This window comes from Sander lucioperca, chromosome 9, assembly GCF_008315115.2.
Source record: "Sander lucioperca isolate FBNREF2018 chromosome 9, SLUC_FBN_1.2, whole genome shotgun sequence".
Taxonomy (NCBI): domain Eukaryota; kingdom Metazoa; phylum Chordata; class Actinopteri; order Perciformes; family Percidae; genus Sander; species Sander lucioperca.
This window is the reverse complement of record NC_050181.1, coordinates 1,045,439-1,065,000: the sequence shown is the minus strand read 5'-3', so window position 1 is coordinate 1,065,000 and position 19,562 is coordinate 1,045,439. Positions and strand designations below refer to the sequence as shown.

At 40.6% G+C, this 19,562-nt stretch overlaps 1 protein-coding gene across 7 annotated transcripts in view; it reads right to left on the bottom strand.

Annotated features, from left to right (window-relative positions):
* astn1 (astrotactin 1) overlaps positions 1 to 19,562 on the bottom strand; it is a 522,070-nt gene that overhangs the window by 305,142 nt on the left and 197,366 nt on the right. For all 7 annotated transcript variants that reach the window (XR_004898191.1, XM_036004756.1, XM_036004754.1 and 4 more), the window contains 2 exons: positions 19,334 to 19,528; positions 6,189 to 6,316 (listed from right to left, as the gene is read on the bottom strand). Coding sequence is in view for 6 of the 7 variants with exons in the window: in XM_036004756.1 (XP_035860649.1) it covers positions 6,189 to 6,316; positions 19,334 to 19,528 (323 nt within the window). In the remaining variant the exon portion in view is untranslated. The remainder of the gene's footprint in view (positions 1 to 6,188; positions 6,317 to 19,333; positions 19,529 to 19,562) is intronic.

Here is a 19,562-nt window from a genome sequence, read left to right as displayed (position 1 = left end):
GCTCCCAAGTCTGGAGATGAATAGGAAGATGAATGATTTCACCCCTGTGAGGGCGCGAGAGAGGGCTGGAACAGGGAGTGCTGACATTGTGACAAATACACTGACCGTAGCAACCGAACCTTGCCGAATCAGCAAGGGACGGAGGGGTGGCATGCGCTCACCGCGGCTCAACAGACGCTCCTCTTGCCACCACCGCCTCGGCACGTCCGTCTACACCACGCGCAATTACCTGAGCCTCGCAATTAACTGCAGGCGCAGCGATAACGCTGACGGCCTTGCCAGCAGACGAGTGGAAGTGGCGGCGAGCCAGCTAGCCAGGGCAGGAGAGCACTGCGTTGGACGGCTGTGTGCGTGCACTCAGTGGAAATGTGGAAGCCAAGAGAACAGGTGCAGTAAGGTGAGAAGATGTCCCAGGTGATTTTGTGTGGATGGTGCCACCACTTTTCCGGCCAAGATTTCTGAGCTGAAACAAGTTTTTCCTCTGCCTTCACACAACGCGCTGTCACACATAAATTCAATGAGCGTATGACGGGCCATCTGTTTTAAGAGGGCCAATAAGTACGATTTTTACTGCCCTGTAGAACATAATGACCATAATACATCCACATAGGGGGTGAATTGATTGATCAGTAGCAATGACTCAATGAATATGTTGCCAGCTGGCTTTCAAACACTTTCTGGGCTGAACACTTGTAAGAGAAACTTGTTCCCTCACAGTTCAATTAAAAGACTGAACATGTTTAATGAAAAGTCAATAAAAAAAAATAAAAAAAACCGTAATGTTATCTTCTGCATGAAAGTAGGCAGGGACATACTCTAGCTAGAAATCTGGCAACCCAAGTAAGAACATTTCTGCCGGCTCCATTTAATCTGTTCAGGCATCTTAGTAGAATTTGTTGGTCTTCTCAAAACTGTGCCCCTCTAGATTCAACACCACCTTCCAACCACTGTGGATCTTCATTTATTTTGCATCTCTAATTACCCAGCTGTCATCTTTGCAATTGCTACACTTGAAAAATAACAATAACTCATTGACCTAAAGAAGACATATCATGAAAAACTTGTGCACATACCTTTGGGTATCTGGAGTGCCTACCAACCCACAAACTGTGAAATTAGACAACCCAGTCAGTTTTTTGTGGGCTGCCTAGATCAACAAGCTAGGATGCAACAAGCCATTCAGATTTGGCTTTAGAATATAGCACCCCCATCTGAGTATCTCCACCCGCTGCTTGAGATCTACATACCGTGTTTCAGAAAGAGGGTAAATACAGGTATATTCAGACAGACAAAATGAGAAAGATAATGTTTTTTTCTGAAAATGAGCATGATATGTCTCCTTCAATATTTCTTTAAATGGAAATAAGAGAGAAGCCTAAAACAGTGGTTCCCAGTTCTGCACCAGGAGACCCGTATTCAGTATTCACCTGGTACAGTTCATCTTTCTGTGGGTCGAGCAGGGAAAGATGAAAAATAAGCAAGACTAGGATTCCTAATAGGAACAAGGTCGGGAATCACTGACTCAAAACCTGCATTAACCAATTTTTGGCCACATTAGCATTCAGTTAGAGTCTGGTTTCTGTCCTCCTAATGAATTCAAGTCTTCACTCTGCTCCGTTTTTCTCACACAGAGTGGACAAAAAAATAGCAAGAATATATGTATAAATCAATACTCATTTTTAAAGCTTATGTTCCCTTTGAGGCTTGTGTCCTCAGCCTGTGTTGGAGAGGAACACGTTGTGATTACTTTTATTGTGATCACTGTTTTTTCCACCATTTGCCAACTGCCATTGTGATCTTTAAAATAATAATGTGACACGTTTGTGAGGATTCCTTTGTAACTGCAATTTAGTGACTATAAATCCAATATCCCTCCCCCTGTGATGGCAGGTACACTTGTAAGTGGTATTGAATAAGACTATCCGTGTGTGCCAGCTATAATAGAGATCTGACAATCATTTCACGTCAACAAGTTTTTTTAGGCAGCACAAAGCGAGTCTCAGGAACAAACAGGACACATGGCTGATGTGGCAGTCACACTGAAAAGTTATGTAATGTGGCAAAGGGAAAGGTTTTTAAAAAGCACGACATTGTGTCAAACTGAAAAAAAATGCAGGTGAAAAGTTTACCAGGGATAAAATAACTCAACAACACAGACTGAAGGACACTTGGCAGACAATGAAAGGTATGTAGGGCTATTGTACCTGACTGCATTATGTTACGAGCCGTTTCCGTTATTTTGTTTACCCTCTTATAAAAATAAGTGTACGGCAAGAATATGAACTTTACTATGAAACACATTTGTTATGCCTGAAGCACCGCTGAGTGCACTCAGTGAATGCTTGTCAGCTTTCATGAGGCATTGATATGATACATATTCCTGACAAGGCGGTGGGACACTGTCAGTTTATTGCGGAACACCTTAAATATAAAAGAGCTTCTGGGTGGAGCCTTCTTTCCTCATACCATCCAACGCCGTAGCCATAATACTGTTGGGAAGATATCAGAAACTGAATCTTTTATTTGCCTACAAAAGTGTTAGACACATTGGATCTAAAGTTATTATTTTGCTGCAGCTGTCGCCGAGGCCTTCAAAAGTCTTCAACTAGCGATTGTGGCATGATGGAAAAGTCTTGCCACACGTTTGTTCAAGCAGAATTGCATAATTGTTCATGGAAAGCGATAGTCAATTTAAGCACGTTTATTCATTACTGTGACAAAATAATTTTATTCAACATCCAGTTAGTGACTTTTTCCAGAGTTTGCTTCTGAAGGCCGTGAGATGTAGTTAAAAAGCTCCAGAAAAAGCTTATGAGGGGACCTTGAGTAAAGAATATTTTGTCAAGCAACAGCTGATCTGTTTTATGTTTATGTTCACCACTAATCAATGGCATAAAAGAAAAAGTCTACAGCTTCAACACATGGAATATTTCACGTATTGTTGTAAATTCAGTGTATCATTTGATTTAATTGCTTGCTATCATAAAAATAATGGACGTTAAGGGAAATTAAAATGAACAATTTGGGTGGCTGTTTAGAATGGTCACCTTTAAATGCAATATAAAGCCTTAAGGGAAATTCAGCGATTCAATTCTGCAATATCAGTTGTGTCAGCCTCACGTTTATGAGTTCTTATTTGTAGTTTCTTATTTTTGTAGTTCTTGTTAATTTTAAAATATATTTAGAGAAGTTCTGTCTTTTAGCAGTAAAGATGGTAGCTAGAAGAGGAGAGTCAGGGTGCATATGATAAATGGGGGATAAATAATTACAATACCTAATACTTGCACTGCCGATCTAGAAACATTCTTGGGAGCTATAGTATTTTGTTTTATTTAAATTGCTGGTTAACTCAAAAGTCTTCAACTTCTAATAGCAAGTGCTGTACTATTCAGTTATGTTCAAATATGGGAGCTGCAAAGACATGTTTCACACAGAAGGTAGTCTCGCTTTGCCAGACCTTCCTCCACAGGAAGCTAGTGGAACACAGCCTGGTCCAGATGGAACATCAGGACCTCAGCTCTCTTTTTGCTGGATTGTCACATCTTTCCACATCCCCTTTTCTATAGAGCACCACGTCGCTGTGTCCATGCACCTTCTAGCATCAGCCATTAGTTCCCTTCTAGCATTGGTTGGCAACAGAGGGAAAACTGCACCAATGTGACCTGTAGTACACTGTGTGCTTCTGCGGCAACCTGCTGGATGCTTTGAAATGATCTCTCAATTCGTAATATTACTCTTCAATAAAAAGCCCACAGCTGCTGCAGCAAAGGACCAACACAGACGCACGAGAGGAGAAGTGCTGCTGCGTCGACCTCTGTTTTGGGCCGTGTGCACTGGGAGACCAGAGGCGATGTAGGGATGAAAAGTTTTGAGCTGTGCGCAGAGAAGGGGGACAGGGGCTCAGGGACGTGACAGCTGAAGTTCCATTTACATTAGACGGTTTTAATATCCTCTGAAATTTCCAATAAACAGCAGTTGGAAGTGCTGACGCTCCGTCGTCATTTGATTGTCCATCACCTAGGCAGTAACCTCGAATTATATGGTTTTGAATTGCTGCCCTGACTGGCCTTGTATCTCTGCTGTTGTATCAACAACAAGCGATAAACCCATTTTGCAATCTGCTGCTTTCCACACTGTAAGGCAATTGAGAGGCAGTTACACAGGTGCCTGGGATAAGCTGCGCCAGCAGGCTGCCTGAATGAAGCATTTCCAGAAAATATGCTGAAATACTGTATAATTATTAATTCTGCACTCTCTATTGTAGTGCTCTCTTACCGCACTCCAAACATCAAGAACAAGGTTATTACTTATGCAGGCAGAGCAGAGCAGGATATCCTCTCCATTACAGATGCCGGCTCTTTATAAAAGTCCTGCATATTCTACAACTTAAATGCCAGCTCTGAGAAATATTATTTTCAGCTTTTGTCAAAATGGAGTGGTTCTTTATGGAGAGTTTTTCCCCCCACTATCCAACTAGTCAATCAAACACATACAGTATGTCTATGATTGCGCTGCATAATTTCAAACATTTAGAGCCTAACACTAACAAACTCGGTAGATTATGAGTCGTCCAGAAGGATGGATACAAATATTTGGCCTTCTGGAATCTCTTCATATACTGTATAGCAAGCCAAGGCAGAACGGCTGTATGCTGTTTAAGCATTGCTGCCATGTGCTGCACTGGTAATGAAGAGAACAGCAAGATGGTTTCTGATGCCACCGACTAATGAATCCCGACAGTGGTGGGACAACCCCCCACACAATATAGTTTAAATGATTTTGCTAATGTTCTACCAATTCTGCCTTCGCATTCATTATTAAATTGAATGGTGGCTGAGGAGTGTGAGCTCCCTGTTATTTGCACTGTGAGAGATAGCAGCCGGAAAATGGCTTTGGAGTATAATTTTGCACATAGGTGATGTTCACAGGTAATTCATTGTTAATATGTATAAAGTAAAGAAAGTGTACAGATACCATGTGATCAGAGCTCCAGCGAGGCCACTTGGATCAACAAACGTATATAAACACTCAGATGTGAGCCCTTTATGCAACAAAACCCTACAAGGCCCAGGTAAGATTGAATATAATTTGGACCCAGCCCGAATTGGGTCCTGGTTCAAGGCTCAGTTATTGTTAACCGAGTGGACCCATTAGGATATCTACACTGGGGCTAGGGCATGCACGATATGAGGAAAATAAATAATAACCGTTGCCGAATATCGCGATAACAATATTACTTACAGATATTAAGAGTGTACTCATTTCTGCATTTCTGCTGCTTTCGGTATTCTGCTAAAATAACACAAACTGCTTGTTGAATTGAAAACAAATAATATCAACATTCTTTTATTGAACAAATTGAACATTGAATATAAAAAGGCACCACTAAAAAAAGATTGTCTTTCATTATAGGTCACAACCTTTCAAAAAAAGAGATAATGTTGTGCACATCCATGTAGTTGCTGGTGTAGGACAAAAAAGTAAATGTTCAAATAAGGTAAAGTCCGCACAACAGTTAAGTGCTCCGAAAAATATTTAATAGTGTAGAATCAGGCAAACAACATTTCGGCCCCAAATTTGGCCTTTCTCAGGTGTATTTGATTATGGTGACTCATGACCCTTATCATCATATCACATGATGGTCATGTGAAATAAACGGAATATTATTCAGACATATTTATGTATAGATATTGTCCCGATAAGGCAAAAAATAATGATCTCATTCCAATTTACAAATGATGCAAGTAGTTGTATAACCAACAGACTCAAGCATTTTTCAGAGCATTTAACGGTTGTACGGACTTTACCTTATTAACGTGTCGCCACCTTTCGCAACGTGTTTATTGTGCAAGTTAATATTGCGATGAGGATAAAAAAACAAACATATTGTGCAGCCCTAACTGGGGCCCATATAAATGAAGCTTGCATCACCGGGTAACTTTCCACTCTCACCTTAACCATGGCAAACTCCCTAAACATTATAAATGATGGCTACAATGTCAGAATGTGGAAGCAAACACCTAGGGCTACTTATACAGCATTTGATGTTGGTTATCAAGCCCTGAGAAGTTGACATTTCTTTTTTTCCTTTTCTTTTTTGAGTAATGTGGATTTCCGACAGGCCAATGATGAAGTGCTATCACACAACTGGGGGCTAGTCGAGTGAACTATGAAATATGTTTTCATACCTGTGAGGTACTCTGGGTCCGGAACAGGGTCGGACAGCTCCTCGTGGCACTGGACCTCCATTGGCACCGATGCTACCACCATGCCATCTGGGAGCTGCTGCTCGATGCCTCGGGCAAAGTTCTTCTGCCTGGTGTTAAGAGAGAGAGGAAAGTGGGAGGTCCCATTTATAGACAGAAGCACTCAGTCATCCAACGTAGGGATAGAGAAGAGAAACGAAGACGAGAAAAAAAAAAAAAGAGGCAAATAGGATGGATAAAAAGGAAACAAGGAGGAACAATGGTAAAAGGGAGGTAAAACAATGATAAAAGGGAGGTAAAAGGATGGAGGGAGGATGAGGAATACAAGGGCTACATTTAACACATGTGCTCGGTCATTTGAGCTCAGTCAGTGTCCTTTAATTTTTTTAGTTGAGGTTAATAAAGCAGGGACAAAATCTTTTTTTTCCCCCAACAAATTTGAGGGCAATGAACACATACTGCACCAGGACTTACACAGTATCATTGTTGTAAAAAAAGCAAGCTTTTTCATAACCATTCAGGGCATTTCGACTCAAAATGTGATTAGTTCTGTTTGATCCAACCTCAGGCCAGAAACATGAAAACCATGCATATACTATTTCAACAAATGTGCAGTGCACCTTACTTTACAAAAATGAGGTGAGGCACAAAATCAAAAAAAATGTCCCAGTTGTCAGCCCATTTCACTGACTGTGTACAGTTTATAGTTTACTGCATGGTGTTTTACAGTCTATATACACTAAGCCAATGATGGTTTACATGTAAATGAACACTATAGATGCTATAAAGAGACTAATGATCGTAAGGACAACTGCTCTGGCTTTGTTAGAGCACCTCAACAACATGACAATCAGTGAAATGATGCTTATGTTTTGCCGTCCAGTAATTTTCAATGAGTACGTTTACATGCACACCAATATTCCACTATTATTCTGATTATGACAATATTCCGAATTTGATACATGTAAACAGCATATTTCGGTCGGATATTCCGAATAAGGCCTTTTTCCGAATATAGCACTTTCCGATTAAGACGTGGGATTTTCCGGTATTATTCGGGTTTAAGAGGCATTCTTTGGACATGTATACAGCGCATTTGGAATACGAGTCTCAATCTGGGTTTTTAACCGCAGTTTACAGCCTCTTGCTTGTTTACGGCTTATGGTCAGCTCTGTGCGTTGCTATGGTTGCTGTACACAAACCAACCGGCCAACAGTTTGCAGTGCTGCAGACCCAATAAGAAGGAGAAACACAGCTACTTTTAAACATTATCAAAGACTTGGATATCAACAGGTTTTTCAATATGCACACACATCGCTACGCCGACCTTTTCAAGAAGCTGGTTGAAGGAATGGAAGAGGCACGCTGTGTTCGCATGGTCCAATTCACTTCCATTAGCCATGTAAACAGCTTAGTCGGAATATCGTCTTTCTAAAGACTGGTGGAGAAGGCAGCTGATTCAGGGAGTGGTTACATCAATGGCCAACCGTTGGAATGGAAATCAGGCACTTCACAATGAGTGATATTTATGAAAACAGAATGATGCTTTAGTACAAACTGTCTATATGCATACTTCTTTCCTTGTGTGTGTACAGCGATTTAGCGATGAGCCTACAAAGAGGTTCATGCATCTGCCTTCTGGATGCCAGACCACCAAAAACAAAAGAATGTGTGAAACAAGTTGCAAAATGTTATAAAAATTGTACAGTAGCACATTGCTGCATTGAGACCCATTTCAAAAAAACTTTGTAAGAACATTAATATCACCAAATAATTAAAACAAACTGAATTCATCGCAGTCTGAATTTCAGCTCTGAAAATCCCATGAAAAGTGGGATGTTTGCTCCTTCCGACAAAATGACCTGCTATAATGCAATTTAAACCCCATTCTCAAACATATACTATCGTTATCAACCGCAACAACGATGCTGGTATTGTTTCCATCTTGTGAGTCTCTGTGTGATTGCGATCATCAAAACGTGGTTCTGTAGACATCTACTGTACTGTAGCTGGAACTTCCATAGAGGTAGTTTTGAGTTTGCCAGGTGTTTGTAAATCTGCGGCAACATTGTGTCACCGCAACGCAGGATGCAAGATGCAGTTACGATGCTGTACAGGTGTATAGTTGGGATTAAAATGATGGCCAGGTTTGAAAATGGGTGTGATCCGAGCAAGGGCGCCGAAAGTAGGGGGGTAGAAAGTAGAGAAGCTCCCTGACACTTTACGCCCCCGGTGCGATTTGGTGTCGCGGCTGGTGTGATCCAATCGTAAAATGGTCTCTAGTTTATAACATATTTGTAGATGACATTGCATATTGATAGCATTTTGTTTTATAACAATACAGCAACATGTTTTCTCCGACAATATCAATCATTTCAGAATGACAACCTTTCTGAAATGCTGTGTTGATGGACAAAGGTAAAGGACTTACATTAAAATGATTGAAAAGGATGAATGAAGGCTGGAGAGAGTAGATCAAAAGATAGATAAATAGGTGGGCTTCTCATCAGTGGCAGATTGTGAAGCAGTACGTTTTGGCACATTAGGGGAAAATCAATACATAGTTACAATTATGCAAGATTGTGCAGTGTATTAAAGAGACGGTCTCATAAAGCATGCCATTTTTCATTATGTTGGTTCTAATGCAACGTGACTCATCTTCAGTCTGAGAGATGTCCTCATTTGTCTGTTGCTGCAAGTGACTCTTACTTGAACTCACTTATTTCATCCACTCCATTCTCTCTGTGCCAGTTGGGTTCACAACAAGGTTGCACAAGAGAATAACTTAAATAAATCAGTAACTTAAGTCATTCAGGGATCTTTGGACCATAGCTGATGAGAATGGTTTTCTTTAACTCCTGTAGGGATCCATAGTCCTGGGCTGCGGTCGAAAAGTCAAAAGAAATAACCTCCCAAGTCCTTTCCTAACCACTTTTCCTTAACCCCGATGGTACCGCAACGGCATGCAACAGCATGAGGTCAACGAAAGGCGTGAAGGAGAATTCAAAAGGAATTAGGAAAATACAACAGCGGTGTGAGGAGAACCTGACTGTCCTTACACTCGGCTGCTGATGTTATTGACGAGGGTCTGCCGGTGAAACTACACTGTTCCCAAGTTGGACTACAGAGAGGCATCTGGATACTTCGCCCCATGCGTTCTCACCGTGGTGTTTCATGCTGGCTCAATAAACGATGGTGGACGGTGGAAAATATTACTTCATCACAATTTTATTTCCCCATCTTATTCTGCATTAAATATGTCGTTTCATGTGAAGCACTCACTGCAAGCCATTTAGTCATTATAAAGCACTGAGCTGTAGGCTTTTTCTTGTATGAAAGGTGTTCAGTAAATAAAGTATCATCATTATTGGTTGCTAACGCTCACCCTCATTCCCACTCATTTTTATCCACATGAATACCGATTAGGATTATTGTATGGAAATAATTGATACGTGTATGCAAGATAAGCAGAACACGTTAGACCTACAGATCTACTGTAGGCTACATATTCTATGTTCTAAGGGTTAGATGGATGCGGGTGGGTGAAAGAAATACATTATTAATGAGGACAACATTCTCCAAACTGTAAACACAGCGGAGCTGTCCGCTATACTGTGCACATTTACGCACGAGGACAGCAGTCAACAGCGTAAATCCATTGACTATTTCAGAAGCAAAGAGTTGAGTTATGTTTTCGCTATGAAGTTTATAAGTACAGTTTTTAGTTTTGCTGTTTAAATATCCCACGATATCAGCTACAGTGGCATTATACTGCGTGCATGGAAACATTAACAGTTACTCAAAGCAGCCTCTCTCATCACTACAGTAAATCTTTAAAGAAAAACACTCATACATCACTACAATGCATCATTTAAAAGCAATAGCCTACTGAGACTGTGGAAAGAGTGAAAATACCTTATTTGGGTTGGTGTGGGTGGGTGATTTCAGGTAATTGATTTGAATGCCGTCAGAGCCAATCTGCGCATTCTCACATAATATTCCTACTTTCACACATGGTCAAAATAATGTAGTCATATCTGTAGTGACCTTAAATAAAACATATATATTGAAATATGCCAGAGGGCAAACAGTTAACTTCTGCTCTGGGTTATAAATAAACCGCTGTCCGGTGCGCTGTGTAACTTTAGATTCAGCGATGCATTCATTCACAGTTCTGTAAACACAATCTTGCTGTAATTTTACGCGTTGGGGAGGAGAGTATAGTTCTCACATTAACGTTTTTTTTTTTTTTTTTTTTTTTTTTTTTAAACAACTCAGACGGTGCCACGAAGTACATTATCATTATAAGATGTGTTGAGATGTCTCACAGAAAATAATCATGTACGAAGTAGTGCGTACTTAATATTCTGATTATGAACGGCGAAATGGTGATGGGTCGCTTAAAATTTTGCTGCAGCAAGGACTTGTGGGACAGCGTTATCTCCTTTCCTTTCGTAAAGGATGGTCTAGTGTATCCTATGCTAAAGGAGGTAACTAAGGAAGCACTTGCATTGAAGGTGCATTGAAGCACCTTTCCTTATCACTTAGACAATTCGAAAGGATTCGAAAAAAGCTGATCGGGACATCCCTACAACCCATTGCCTGTTTACCCCAGAGAAATAAATCTAGCTCTTAGAACTTGATGCTTTGTTATGTTGACCAGCTAGTTGCAAACCTTGTCAGCTGCCATTTGGTGGTAGGACGTTAGCGGACAGTGTGCTTATCAGACGTTTTTCACTGAAAACAGCTGCCTCCTGCGACTGGAAACCGTGATAATGAAAGTGCTAAAAATAAAACAAAAGCACTAAAGTTGAACGTAAAAGATCTAAAACGATAAGCCAAAAGACATTAAAAAAAAGATCTGTATAGACCTGACGGGAATAATTCTCATTTTGATCATCATATGAAAATACTGATAAGTGCAGCTCCAGGGGACAATCTTTGTTTAGTATATTGTGGGTCCTATTTGCATATATATGGTCATCATTCCCACCAGTACTACTCACCAAAACAATTGCTGTCAGTATACCAACAAAGCTTCAATGAAGACAGATAGGACTAAAAACAATGTTCCTAGCCAGATTATCTAAATCTCTTCAGATAACCCCTCATTCACAGATCTCAACAATTATTGAATAATAGTATTGATAGGCCAAAACTATAAGTGCAAGACCCAGCTGGTGATAAACCAGAATGATCCTTCTGTTCCCCAGTATGCTCGGGTTTCCAACATGGCTGGTCTTTTTGAACCAAAGTATACCAATGGGAGAAGCAAAAAAAAAAAAAAAAAAAAAAACCCGCACACATGATGCGAGTTGAAACATCTCTGGATGACTCATTTGCTGCTGTTTATTTTACTCTCAAATTTAAAATGACTTCATGTATGCGGAGAATATTTCCTGCCAGTAACTATATCTGACACCAGCTGTTAAAGTGAATACGATCTCAATAAGCCTTAATGGATATTCTCCTCAGTTGCTGCCCCTTTATTTCTATCAAAAATAATCAGTGATAAAAGCCTTGCGCCTTTAGAACACACATTGCAGTGGCGATTAAACGTGCACAAAAAAAACAAAGGTTCTCATGGTTGACACTGTTAATATACACCATGCATGATTTACTTTTAATTGATTCATGCTGTGTGTTCTGGGCCTGAGCTGTGACAATAAAAGGATACACTTATTTACAAATCACAAAGTGTTGCTTTTGGGAAAGTCACAGCTTCAGAACAACAGAAGCCAGTGGCAGGAGGAGAAACAGCGGTAGAGCAGTTGTATCAAATTCCATCATTCAATTGACATTTTATTTGCATGGCCATGGCGTGGCCAGGGGTGTGAGGGTAATTAAAAGGAAATCAGGCTGATAAAAACAATACGTTAGCCTGCCGGTGATGTGGAACAAAGCTGCTGATTTGGTTGGGTAGTAAGGCACGACATTGGGATGGCACTTCATGCATAGTGAGCCTCTGGGGCCAGAATTATATAACTCTGTAGATTCACTACTAAAACTGTGTGTGTATGCACAAAGAAAAAAATATTTGTTAAATTTCTAAAGCAGCCCATATGCATGATTCCGTGTAATAAATCATTGTGGAACTGGGAGCACGTGCACAAGCCTAATTTCCACTCCCACTGGTAGCAAAAAAAAAAAAAAAAAAGGATGCTGAAACAGCCTTAAACATCTGTTTGCATACCGATACTTGTGCATGCTCGAAGAAGAAGAACCACAAAGTACAATTTCACAGATCGTTTGGAGTGGAATTTCACAGCTCCATCCGAACTGAGTATTTCTGCTCCCTACGGTTTGGAATCTTACTTAATGCCTGAATACCCTTTGCAGTCCACTTCCACACAGGGAACTACTAGGCGATCGGAATGCACCTAGTGTGTACACTGGTCTGTTTAAAAAAAAAAAAAAACAGTTTGTGTGTGACAGTGTATTTCATGGATGTTGTACATACACATTGTTTATACATCTGGCCTCAGGAGTGGAATATACAGCGTCACTGCTCTGTTTGTTACATATATCTATCATCAACTTGTAAAGAACCAAAGTAAGTTTATTTTCCCGTTACTAGATTTGTTTCGCAGAATGATGAAAAACAAGGTTGGTTGGTATTTTTTATTGACAATGGATTCCTTTTCTGCTGAAAGCAATTATGCATGTTTTCAGCTTTCAATTTACAAAAGCACACACAGTGGATCTCTGTCTCGCTCTCGTTTTGAAGATTTGTTTCTCCCGCTTAGGTGCACGCTATGTAAAATATGGGCAGAGTTCCTAACGCTGCATTCACGTCTGATTATTTTCATAGTTTTGCTATTTGCAACTTTGTTGGATGATGACATGTAACATTTAACAGCCATCTGCCACTCTAAGTATGCAATAATTAATTCTTTGAGAGTGAAAAAAAAAAAAAAAAAAAGTTTAAAGAACTTTGGTTAAACTTAAAATATTTTTTATTTCCTCTAGGAAGAGCTGTGGCAGCCATCTGTTTTATAAATCACTAAATTATGACAAAACACAAGGACACTTGATTAAACAACCATTTAACTCGTTTCCGTTTTCCTCTCGATAGTCTTGCATTGCCAGACCTTCCTCTACAGCGCTGCGGAGGGGGGTCTGGCTAGTCCACACAGCATTCTGGGATGGGAGAAAAACGTGCTTTGGTTTATTGGCATTTCTTTAAACCAATCACAATCGTTATCCACCAACAAACTGCTCCCACCCCGCCCTCTCAGACACATCTCATATTTAATCAACTGAGTCAATGATGGTCCTCCTGACAGGGGTTTGTACATAAAGTTGAGGTGAGCCAAAAAAGGAAAGAGAAAATAAAAATAAATTAAAAAATGAAAAGCCCGCAGAAATTATTTTGGGTGGAGTGGTTGTCAGGTGGGAGCGTGGTCTTAATCATTGATCCAAAGCAGCCACCAGAATGAGAACAAAGGGCACTAAAATATTCATTAAAAGCTGCTCTGAGCTTGTCGTGTGAGAGAGGAATAGAGTGGAGGAGAGGTGGTGGTGGGGGGGGGGGGCAGTGTTAGGAGTAATGAGAGGAGGTTAGCTTTTAACATCTCATTACTGGAGTCCACTGGCTCCCACTGAGACAGGAAGATAGAGACTCTGTCACTGAGCTCTGTAATATGAATCCAGATCATATCGGGGCCTGGTGCTCCCGAGATGTCACAGTGATCGGACCTCTTTCCTGGGCACAGACGCTCACATCTCATGTTGCTTTGTAACCAAAATCCTCTCACGCAACAAGCAGTCTGCTGCCAATAACAATGACACGACTGGATTTTGCATTGTAGGAAAACAAACAAATAAGCCTTGCGTTTTTTTTTTTTTTTTGGTTTGTTTTTTAAATGGCAATAACAAGACTGCCTGTGAAGCAGGAGGGGGAGCTTCCTGCACAGGGAAGGTGGGGTGTGCTTCCCGTTCCGAAAAACATGAGAGGCATTTCAGGGCTGCTGAGCTTGAAATATGAACCGTGGAGGGAGCCATGCTGGGTGGAATGAACCAAAACAGCTCTGCGAGTGTGTGTGTGTGTGTGTGTGTGTGTGTGTGTGTGTGTGTGTGTGTGTGTGTGTGTGTGTGTGAGATGACGCTCTCACGAGACATAGCTGCAAGGGCTTGGCTGCCCAGCAGACGGGGAATCCGCACACCGACTGTGCCCATGTGTGTCCGTGTAAAAGTGTGTTGGCATGCATTTGCGTGCATCTCACACAAGTGTATGCATGTGTGTTTTGCTGCTGGGCGCCTGCTCATACCCCTTGCTGCTTTCCTTTTATTCTCCCTCTTTCTGTTGTTTCTCCAGACAGTCTAAATAGCAAAGCCTTGCAGGGACCACAGAGGAGATCCATTTTTTTCTCCCCATGCAGGTATCTCCCAAAAAAAAAAAAGAAATAAAACATTAGCAGTCAAATCTTTAACTTGGAGGGATTGTTTACAATTTTCTACAGACAAGGAGGGGGTTCTGAGTGAGGTAGCTAAAAAGGAGAGAAGTAGAAGTGTATGTTTTACAGATTTTCAAAAAACACAGATGATGGAATGAGTTTGGAGGAAGATAAAACAAACCACTGATGATTGCACAATATTCAAATTTGACTTTTCATCTTCACTGAATGATGGAGACAGATGCTTTGCGACACTCCCGAGCAGTGGGGTAGGGGCTTTTGTAAAAGTGCCAGTGAACATCACATAAAGCTTTCCTTACCATCTCTCTCTTTTACTCAAGGGCAAACAGTCCATCTACAAAAGGAGATGGGAGGACACAGGCCACAGTGCTCTTTCACTTACATATTATAGTTGCCACTGACTAAGTCAATGAGTGTTGAAGGCTGCACATCGCAACTTTGCACTTTTGCCTCATGTGAGAAATAACTGGATTTTATAAAGTTTGAAAGCTTTTCTGACTACAGGTCATTTAGCAGTGTCAGTTAACCGCACACCCCTCGGTCCTCAGGAAGTGGAGGGAGTGGGAGTGATTAAGAGATCTAGCCACTGGGTCCAGTGTTTAGGATAGCATTTGCAAAGCCTCAGAGATTTCTCAAAAGAAAAATAAATCTACAATGTAGAGCATTAAAAAATAGAAGAAAAAAAAAGAAAAAAAAAAAAACACACAACAACAACACTCTTCCTTCCTGCTGTTTTTTATATTTGAAGAGTGCTCCAGCAATTTAGTTGATGGCTCTTGCGAGAGACAAGACTATTTTTTTTTAAAGGTTAAAGTCAATGTAGCAGATGTCCTGACTTGTATGATTAAGCTCGAAAAACGCTGGATCCTACATTTCCCATAATTAGGGTCGAGTTCTGACAGTTGGAGCATTTTGCAACTTGAAAAAGAAAACTCAGCCACAGAAGACATTCAAGTTCTCTCAGATTGAGTGGAACTCCCTCCAAATACAAAAATGTACTCCATTTAACATGCAACATTTTCTGTGTTATTGCAGCATACTGGAGAGCATAATACGATACATCTTTAGTATAGAACATACATCCATTCGATACAGACTGGCAGCCCTTGCTGTGCAGCATTACATTTGACATTTAATTTCCTTGGGAAACAGATTAACCAAAATGTACCAGGCATTTATTGTATTGCTGCATGTAACACACTTTTTCTAAAATTTTATTTGTGTTTAAAGTTTTGAAGTAACTCCTAGATTGAGTTATCCACTGACGTCGAACCCATGACGGATCTTCGGTATTCAATTGCAATGCTCTCTTCCCGTAACGGCTGTTAATTTTACATTCAAACGTTCATATGGTCAGACTAGATTTAATTTCAGCACACTGGCTCCGGGTCAGTTTTAATTCATTTGCTGCCATCTCTTATAATTAGGCCTTGCATTAACCATGCCTCCCAAAAGAGTCTCCCTTCCTCTTCCACCAACCTCATCTGCACAGGAAGCAGTTGGTGCTTTTCAAAGTCTGCCTCAGACCCCGCTCGCCATTCACAAGCACTTCCAAATGAGATCAGAGCATTTGAGATTTAGATTCTTGATATTAACTTTCCTGCCTCACCCGTCCCTCCCTTTCTACAAGTCCAGCAGTGGATCCCTAAGTGGGTGAGTTGCCTCCGGGCGGCGGAATCCATACACAGCCCTAATTAAATTCCTGGACTGCAGATGACTTTTCTGACCTTCTGGCTTCCTGAGTTCAGTGGAAATGATTGCGGCATGCGGCCGGTGATAATTAACCACCTTCAAAAGTGCACCATCCACAGCAAACCCTGTGCAAATCATGAAAATAAGATAAGCATCTCTTTGGACCTGTGTGGTTGAATATCCAAAAACCTCTACAAAGGTTGAGTTTTTTTTGTATTTCTCCTTTGAGTATTTGCCTGAGATTAGGGGAATGTCTCATGTTTTATAGAGGACAACCCCTGACAGCGGGAGGCTTTACTAGCACTCCTAGCTTTTTTTTTTTTTTTTTTTTTTTTTTTTTAAATTGGGAAGGAATTGACATAAAATCTGACTGAAACTCTTCTCCCCATAATGAAATAACCTTTAAATATACTGATCAAATCTGATATGTTTTTACAACCCAGAGAGACATCTACTTCCTGGTTATGCACTACAGCTGTTTCCATTTTACCATTGTGTGATTTAAACCATTTCAACCTGAGAGAGTGTGAAAAAGGTTCTGATGCATAGGGCTTAGGAAACACCACTGTCAACAACAATATCAGTGTTGTATCGGGGGTTGGGGTACAATCCAATGCACCGTAACTGTCTAAATGTCAGCAGGCGTCCCATGGAAGACATTTGACCGAATACCTTCTGCTTGCTTGAATCAATATCGGGTTTATTTATTATAATATCACTTTAGTTCTAATCACTTTTTTTGTACTTCACAAGAGCACACAATTCGTAATACTAAAATTACTTAAATAACGCAACATGGATCAGGATAAGTGTCCGAAAAAGGATGAAGGGATTAACTAATTCAGTTTATATCAAAATTGGTAGCAGTAGTAAAAAAAATTAAAATAGGCCCATCTGCACAAGAGTCACAACAATGCTACTTTAAGTTCATAGGTGTAGAACATTCCTCAACAGCCTGTAAACAGATACTATTATAACACTAACTAACCAGCAATACTGCAGGAAGGCAATAGCTAATATTTTTACTTTTTTTAAAATGAAATATAATACTTTTAATATTATCTAAGCCCTTATTCTTGAGAAAACTCAACTCAATGCTTTAAGACCAGCAGATATCCTGCTGGTATTAATTAGCATTCTTGTTATCGTGACTCAGCGTGTGATCAAATCTAAATATACTAATTTAGTAGGCCGAGTAGGTGGACTGGCGATCAAGCAAGCCTATCAAAAGGTAAAGCAAGCAGCACTGACCGTACGCATTTACATCTACACCTTTGATTTACATACATTTCTCCTCCACATACAGGGCACATATTAAAAGGGTAACTACCATTTTTTTTTTCAATCTTTCAATCTAAGTGACTAATGGGAACAACAATCTTTGACATTAGTCCGGAATTAAGCTAGATCGCTGCAGTTGGCAGAGGCGAAACAAGCCACAATGTAAGTTAATAGGGCAATTGTCCAGCTTGTATTTATCTTCACAAAAGTGAAGTGAATAATCTGAGCCTGTCAATAGCAATGTTTTGCCACTGACAGGCTCAGATTATTATTCTAAGTGTCTGACAACATTATGGAAAGGATTTCTAAGGAAGTCGACCTTTCTGTTAAAGAGTAAGATCATTTTTTAAAATGAAACATCCGCGAAATTGCGTTTGCTATACCCAGACTCCATGTAAATAAACAGTAATTTTAGCATCGCAAAATACACTTCAAAGTCTACAGAAACAAAATAAAACTATGGAAAGCCGGTTTGGGTCGTCCTTCCACTTTTCCACAACTCTAGTTTTGGTTGAAATAAACACAGTTTACCGATTTACATGTGAAAATATGCTGGCTCTATATACGCTAAAAGTATTGCTTTTTTAAATGGAGTCTGGTGGGTTTAGCGCTAGCAACTTCAGAGCTGTTTCTGGTTAAACAGAAAGTTCTCAAAGAGGTTTTAAAAGGTCTGTCTCTGAAGGGATCCTTTCAATAATGTCAGACACTTAGAATAATCTGAGCCTGTCAATGACAAAAACAAGGACTTTTGTGAAGGTAACAAGCTGGACAATTGCCCTATTAAGTTACATTGTAGCTTGTTTCGCCACTGCCAACTGCAGCGATCTTGCTTAATACTGGACCAAAGATTGTTGTTCCCATCAGTCACTTAAACACAAAAACATAGAAATAGCGTCCAGGTTGAAAAAAACTGTAGTTACCCTTTAATACCAGGTGTAAATAAAAGGTTGATAGCTATACTCACAACTGTACAGTGTGGTGGAATTTCCAGAAACACCATGTTGTGGTATGATGAGACTAAAGGGAGAGCTTAGACAACATCAGGTCATTCATAGGTCACAGGTCAGGGGACGAGAATATTCGGTAGGGCTCCAATAACCAAACCTGTTCATGTATGATAATGTTTGCCTCGCTACAGATTCAGGGAATCTAGGCAGCTGCATAAGGGAATGTTTTGTCTCAGGACTGTCTCCTTTTGGAGGTCGGTGGGCCTGCCACACTTAAGCATACTTCCCAGAGAGAGCGATGGGCTGAACTAGGCTTTAGCGTCTGTGTTTATGGCACCTGCAATATCTTGGTTTACCTTAAAAAGGTAAAGCTAAACATAACACCTCCAGCATGAGTTTGAATACACCTAGAGTTGGGAATAACACACCGTGGTTAATCTGTACCGCCTGCTTAATTGTCTCCTCAATTGAGTGTTCATTAAATGCTTCAGTGTAAGTCACCAAGGTCTCCCGAACCTTCTTCACGTATGTGAATGAGTTGTGCTGCTCCTGAGTTTTTCCTTAACATACATAGAGTGTGTGTGTGTGTGTGTGTGTGTGTGTGTGTGTGTGTGTGTGTGTGTGTGTGTGTGTGTGTGTGTGTGTGTGTAAAGCACTTTAAAGAAGGATGACTGAAACATGTCTACCAAGTACATCACCATTTTTAAAGCCAAATGCTTTCCGTGCTGAGATACAAATGGCAGAACCATGTCCCACATGCTTCACTTCACAAAACAGCTTGCACGTTTACCTGAATGTGGCCTTGAGGATCTGTCCGGTGGTGCTCTCTTTGGTGTGGTTGTTGTATCCGTAGAAAAGGTCTCCGAACACAGTCTGGTTAGCGGGGATGTCCACTGCTTCCCCACAGTCTATTCCCTCAGTGCAGGCCTCCGACAGAGGCAGGCATGACCTCCCATCTGGACCGCGCTTGTAGTCCTCGATGCACCTAAAGTGACAGGGGTTCCCTTCCATTAGCTCAT